The sequence below is a fragment of the Trypanosoma theileri genome, assembly GCF_002087225.1.
Source record: "Trypanosoma theileri isolate Edinburgh chromosome Unknown TM35_Tth_36_V1, whole genome shotgun sequence".
NCBI lineage: Eukaryota > Euglenozoa > Kinetoplastea > Trypanosomatida > Trypanosomatidae > Trypanosoma > Trypanosoma theileri.
In genome coordinates this window covers 172,198-179,215 of record NW_021639878.1, presented here as the reverse complement: position 1 = coordinate 179,215, position 7,018 = coordinate 172,198, and the positions used below count along the sequence as shown (strand labels likewise).

The window sequence follows — 7,018 nt, the reverse complement described above, 5'->3', positions numbered from 1 at the left end:
AAAAAAAAAAAAAAACAAGAAAAAAAAGAGGGATATGACGGCAGAACAATAAACAGAAATAAAGAAAGAAGAATTTTTTAAGGAAAAAGCCCACACAAATCACAGAGGCACACTAATAAAAGGAGAAAAATAAAAATCATAAACTAGTAGAGTAATAAAATGATCATAATAACCAAAAAGGGTAAAAAAAAAAAAGAAAACAGGGAAAAAAAGGAAAAAAAAAATGCGCTATGCGCAAAGCAAGAAAGTTGAAAGAAAGAAAAAAAAAAAAATCTCTTTGGCCCCGTCCATACCAAAATAATAATAATAATAATAATAATAATAATAATAATAATAATAAAGGGGAAAACAAAGAAAAGATATCGTGAAAAATGGAGGAAACTCAAGGTCAAAACCTCAACCAAGTAAGAAGAGTAAAAATAAAATAAAATAAAATAAATAAATAAACAAAGAAAGAAACAAAAAAACTACAGACGGTCAAGACCTACCGGGAAAGCACCGCATCATTTCTGGTTTTCCACAAGGTGGAGGAGTTGCTGTTGCTGTTGCTATTGCTGCTGTTGTTGCTGCTGCTGCTGCTGCTGCTGCTGTTGTTGTTGTTGTTGTTGTTGTCACTATAGGTTCCATCACTTGTCCCAATCCCATTGTCTGGTAGGGAAGAGTCGTAATAAAATATGTATTTCCAAAGTTTGGCATGGCTGCTATTCGATACTCCAGATCCGGTATCCCACCAGGGGCCATCATCGTATTTGGAATAATAGCCGCGGTTGGGGTTCCGACGGGCGGCATTCGTGGTAAAAGAGCTCCGGGTGGGAGTGGTCCCCCTACTAACGCGGCATTACTTAAAAAGGAAGGATTTACAGGTGAGATAATACTCTGCTGTTGTTGTTGTTGTTGTTGGAGAATAGCAGTGGCGTAGTCTGGACTCATTCCAACGGTGTTGGCATCTTTTCCACATTGTGTGGGTGTACTTGTGGGAGTTGTGGTGGAAGTGCAGCCGCCTGGGGGAATATTCAGCGGCGGTGAAGACGGTGTGGGATTACCCGTGGTGAATTGCAATTGCAATTGCGATGGTGAACTTCGCTTTTCACGAGCCAATCGACAAATTAATGTTTTTCCTTCTGTTGTAAATCCACTGAGTCTCTCTACACATGTTAAAGCCTGTTCATCCGTCTCAAAGAGTACAAATCCATGTCCACAGGATTGACTCGTCGTGGCATCACGAACCACTTTGGCTAATTGAACCTTTCCACACGTACCACATAAACTTCGTAATTTATCCGTATTCCAATGTAAGGGTAATCCTTGAATAAAGACATTCCGACTTCTTTGCACAGTAGCCACACCTCCCCGTTGATCAAGATTGCATCCCAAAGGTGTAAACCTCTGTAATGTCGTTTCCTCATTTAAAGAAGATCCATCCGGATGTGAAACCCCATCCGCTCCATTCTTCTGCTGTTGTTGTTGTTGTTGCTGCTGTAATAAAAGATCTTCTTCCGTTAATCCTGTGAGTTGTGGAGAGGCCGCTGCGGTGGTGGTATTAGAAGAAGAACTCCACGCCGCCCTGTCCATATGCGCAAAGGAAGGCATAGCTCTTTCATGTGCTAAACGACAAGTGAGAATACGACCCTCCACTGGGCGGTTATTTAAAGTCTTTACACATAAAGCCGCCTGTTCCTCCGTTTCAAACATCACAAATCCATATTCACGAGAACGATTCGTGGTAGGATCATGTACCACCTTCGCGGAGACCACTCCACCAAAGGTGAGACACACACTACGTAGTCTATCGGTATTCCAATGGGATGGAAGTTCACTGAGATAGACATTATTGCGTGCGGTGAGTCGTGGAGGATCATTCACAACGGGAGTTTTGTTAATATTCATCATATTAATAGGAGTAGTGGGAGTGGAATCCGGTGGTGTGGTTAAACCACCCGCAGCTCCTGGAGTCATGAAGGATGAAGTTGGATCACACAACCATTTACCCTCATCTAAACAAGAAACATCTTTTCCCTCTATCATTCTCTCTTCTTCTTCTCCCCTTTGATGAGATGGAACTGGATACCGTTTTTCTTGTTTATCGTGTTGTTGTTGTTTTTCTTTTTCTTCTTCTCCTTCTGGTGGAATGGATTCGGCTTGTGGTCCTAATCTCGAATCAAATATCGGTTGATCCTCATACATTAATGTGTGTTCATCCTTTAATATGGGATTCACCAAATGTTTATCCTCATTATCCATGCCATCCAAGTTGTTGAGAGACCAATCTGCTCTTTGAAATAATGGAACTTCATTGCGGCTTTCACTGCTGGCGCTCGTTTCATTTCCAACAATCCCGCAACCGCTGCTGGTGGTGAGAGGGTCAAAAGTAAATAAACTCATTAGGCAACAGATATCCTACTTACTTTTTCTACTTCCCCTTTCACTCCTCTTTTTTTTTTCTTCCTTCCTTTTTTTTACCTTTTTGTTTTCTTTCTTCTTTGTATGTGTATTTTTTTCTTATTTATTTGGTTGTGTTTTCTTTTTTTTTTTCCTTTTTTCTTTTCTTTTCTTTGGTTCACGTTAAGTTTTCAACCTTCTCCGTATGTCGAGAGTTACTTTGATATTTATTGCTCCTTTTTTTTTTTCTTCTTCTTCTTCTGCTGCTATTGAATACTTTGAGATTTCACGGATAATGAATACTCACACTCACACAAAGAGAGAAAGAAAGAAAGAAAGGTTCTCAATCTTTCCTTTCCTTCTTTTTTCTTTCCTAAAAGAATTTTACTGTCTTTCCCTTCTGAGAGTTTTCACTTGGTTTCCGTTATTGCTCTCCCAAATGTATCGTTTCTCTCTCTCTCTTTTCTTTATATTCTTTTTATTCTTTTTTTTTTGCCTTTTTCTTAAATTTTCTTTTCTTTTTTTTCTCTTTTTTCTTCTTCTTCCGGGTTGGTTGTTGTGATGTGTTTTGTGAAGACTTCACCAACACCAGTAGAGTTCCGTGTGTCTTTTTTATTTTTTTCCTTTGGCTGTGCTATCGCGCAGTTATTTTATCCACTATTATAATAGTAATAATAATAATAATAATAATAATAATAATAATAATAATTGTTTATTTGTATTGATAAAGAAGAAAAGAAAAGAAGAAAAGAAAGGAAAAAAGAAGAAAGAACGACAATTTACATTTTAGAGAGTGAGAGAGATACACACTTTCATTTAATACAGACATACGTGTAAAGATAATAAAAGAAAGTTAAGCCATACTTCTCCATTCCTATATATATATAGATAAATATATATTAAGGATTAGGCAAAGGAGAAAATAAAAATAGGCACATAATACGATATTTCGTCATTTTATTACCCGCAAGAAAATCACAAAGAAAAGCAAAAAAAAAAAAACAAAAAAAAAAAACATCACTACTTAATAATAATACTACTAATACGTACACACATACACACATATACACATACCGTGTAAAATATGTAAAAAAAGAATGGAGTGAGAAGACAAGTGCATAACCAAAATAAGGAAAGAAAGGAAAGAAGGAAAGAAGAAGAAATAAAAAAAAAAGTCAATACTCACTCATTCTATATATTGTTTTTTTCTTCTTCACATCTGTTTATTTTTTCTTTCCTTCTTGTGATCTTTTCTTTTCCGCTACTGCCCCTTTCCCACTGCTTCGGCTGCATATTCCATGAGAGAAGAATCCAAACACACGCTTTATTATATTCTTCTTGTTAACATTAGACTTCTTATTATCTCTACATGGATTCCCCAAACAGACCTCCTCAGCATGAAAGACTGGCCAAATAGCCGTATTATCGGAGGAACCAGAGACCTGACGTGGTTCATCATCTAATGATCTCGCAGAAAATAATAATTCTTCTTCCTTTGGATTTCCTCCTTCACTGGGTGGTTTAGATGGTAAAGGAGAATCTTGTAGGACTTCTTCACTCGTTTTTTCTTCTTCTGGTTTTGTTTCCTTTCCCTCCTTGTTGAGATGATGCTTCTCTCCTGCCTCTATCTCAGAACTATAGGTGGAAGAGCTTGTATAGCTACTACTACTACTATTACTATTAGTACTCTCTTCGTCCCCATCATCCTCATTACTAGACTCATTAGAAGAATAACTCGTCGTTGAAGAAGAAGATGAAGAAGATGATGATGATGATAGAGTGAGACAAAATTTTCGTGGTTGAATCCCACCAGATCCGCTTAGGGATTTCACCGGATCTAATGAGGGGTTTTCTGTATTTCCCATTTTCTTTTCAGTTGTTCTTCGTATTGTTTTTGTTGCGGGAGTTGATGGAAGATGTGAAGGATGATCCACTTCGCATTGTTGTTGTTGTTGTTGTTGTTTTTCCTCTTTCTTTGGATCCACGAGAAGTGTGTTCTCTGTACTCTCTGGCAAAAGAAGTTTCTGAAGTTGTGGCCACCAGGAGGACTTGCTGTATCCTTCTCTTTCTCCTCCTTCTTCTTCTTCTGCATCTTTTATTCTCTTATCCATTCTCTCCTTCTTGTTCCTCTTCTTCTCTTTCCTTGTCATCATCTCCTCTTCATTATCTTCGTGTATGGTATCTTTGTTATTTTTCTTTTCTTCTTCTTCTTTTCCTTTTCCTTTTCCTTCTCGTTCTTCTTCGTGATGATGATGATACGCTTGTCGAGATGGGGACTTTCCATGCGCCATCATGTGATGTCCACGCAATGCAGACATTTCCAGCTGCACAGAGACTGGTGGTGGCGGTGGTAGTTTACGTTTAAATGGACAATGCAGTAATAATGTTTCCAGCATGGACTGCGATTTCCCTTTCTGTTCTCTTTCTCTTTCTCTTTCTTCTTCTTCTATGATTCTTCTTCCTCTTGGTGTTGTTGTTGTTTTGATTGCTGCTGTTAGTTGTGCGAGACGACATTCCGCTTCCCTCTCTTCTTCCTCCACACGTGCTGCCATCTCTGGTGTGAGAAATAGACCGCAGTAGATACTATTCCGTGATTTCTCTGCATTCTCCCAACATCCCCATTCCCCAGTGGCGTGGAGAAGTTGCATTGTGAGATCCTCCGTCTGTCGGCGTAAGAGACGAACAAGTGAAAGGAGTTGAAGGGCTTTTTGTTGTTCCTCCCGTTCATGATCCGTCCCGGTGGGGGAGACTGTCGATGGTTCTAATGGCCCTTCAGAGGAAGTAGCAATATTATTATGATGATGATGATGATGATGATGATGTAAGGAACTGTGGCGATCTCTCTTAGTTTGACGATTGTGAGATAAACGGCTATTGTACACCACTGTTCCTGTAGATTTATCACGCATAAACATATTTGTGTCATTTCCGGTATTACTATCGGTATAATCTACAGTAGCGGTAATAGCAGAGGATGAAGGTATACGCGGTGCTCCTAATCCTCCCATATCCTCCTCTATAGAGTCATTAACGTTATTCAGATTATTACTATTATTGTTATTATTATGATTATTGCCACTCTGAGCTGTTGTTGCTTTTGTGTTATTCACATGTATTCCATTCCCCACTTTTAATGTCTCTAAAGGTGGTGTATTAACTTGGGTTGGTATTCCTCTCTTCATAGCCGTCTGTCCAGAGAACCTCGTGTCTATCACATCACCAGACAAGAGAGATCCCGCAGCAAACCTTGACTTTAGCAGTGATAATGCAATTTGAGCACCACCAGCAGTATTATTATTCATATTCATATTGATATTATTATTGTTATTGTTATTATTTCTACTTTCACCAATGCCTGGTACCGCAGTGTTATGCTCAATATTAACATCTAATGGTGATAAAGGTGCTACAACTGCTCCTCCTCTTCCTCCTGTTGTTGTTGTTGTTGTTGTGATTGTTTTTCCTGGAGTGATGAGTTTTGGGAAAAATGATAACTTCTGTGGAATAGCAACTTCTTCTGTTATTCCCATCATTCCCCATTTCTCTCCAGTAACGATATGAAGTGGTTGTTGCATGGCTTGTGTGTATATTCTCCGTTGTAATTCTATTGAACTACTTAACTGAGCGGCACGAGATACAAATCGCATTAACTCTTCACGTGCTACATTACATCGACGACGGTATTCCTCCTCTTTCTTTTGTGCTTCTTCACGTTGTTCTTTACAGTACTGTTTATAGGTCTCATATAAGGCTACATCACTCACATAAGGACCCTTATGAGTATTATTATTATTATTATTATTATTATTATTATTATTATTATTTTGATCGTCAGATGAAGGAAGAACAGCGAATTCATCACTACTACCACTTCTACTACTCTGCAGTATCATACATGATGGTAGCGATGGAGAATCATTCTTCTTACTATGCACATCACCAGCAATACCAGCAACACCAGCAGTATTCACACTAATAGGCGTAAAAGAAGATGCTCTTGTGCGGGAAGAGGAGGGGATAAGAACGCCTGCAGATATTGGCTGTGGATCTGTTGAAATGATTCCTGTTCGTATTCTCCCTGTTGTGGTATTCGTATTCGTAGTAGTTGTAGTAGTGGTTGAAGTTGGCTTCACTGCATGAATAGGTGTAGCGCGAGAAGGGGAATTCAATAACGTCCATGTTAAGAGACTATTGGTTTCGGAATCTCGTACATGTGGATGATGTATACTAGAGAGTCCAGCAATTTGTAATCCTTTACTTCTTCCCTTTTGTTGTTCTTGTTGTTGCTGTTGTTGTTGTTGATGGTGTTGGTATTGTTGTTTAGTGGAAAGATTACTATTACTGCTGCTAATGGTATGATAGGGATTCGGTGTATGTGGAGAGGCAAAACGGGGTGTTGGGGATGAGTTCCCTGCACTGCGGAGAAGAGAAAATCCATCCATGGAGGCAAACCGTCGTTTCGCATCTTGCAGTCGATCAGATGCGGATATCGGCCCTGATGGGGGCAATGCTGTAGGCATATTCATATTCGTCGTAATAGTATTAGTAGGAGTAGGAGTAGGAGGAATGGCTGTTAACATGAGCTCGTCTTTTCTTTCGATATTTATATATATATATATATATATATATATATATATAT

The 7,018-nt window shown here is 38.7% G+C and overlaps 2 protein-coding genes across 2 annotated transcripts; both read right to left on the bottom strand.

The window, feature by feature from the left end:
- Nucleotides 1-477: 477 nt before the first annotated feature.
- On the bottom strand, nt 478-2,382 carry TM35_000361640 (putative RNA-binding protein; the record flags this gene model as incomplete). Its single annotated transcript, XM_029029349.1, has 1 exon — nt 478-2,382. The coding sequence occupies one exon, from the start codon at nt 2,380-2,382 to the stop codon at nt 478-480; it is 1,905 nt and encodes a 634-aa protein (XP_028879370.1).
- Nucleotides 2,383-3,602: 1,220 nt separating this feature from the next.
- TM35_000361630 (uncharacterized protein) lies at nt 3,603-6,959 on the bottom strand (the record flags this gene model as incomplete). Its single annotated transcript, XM_029029348.1, has 1 exon — nt 3,603-6,959. The coding sequence occupies one exon, from the start codon at nt 6,957-6,959 to the stop codon at nt 3,603-3,605; it is 3,357 nt and encodes a 1,118-aa protein (XP_028879369.1).
- Between the last annotated feature and the right edge of the window lie 59 nt (nt 6,960-7,018).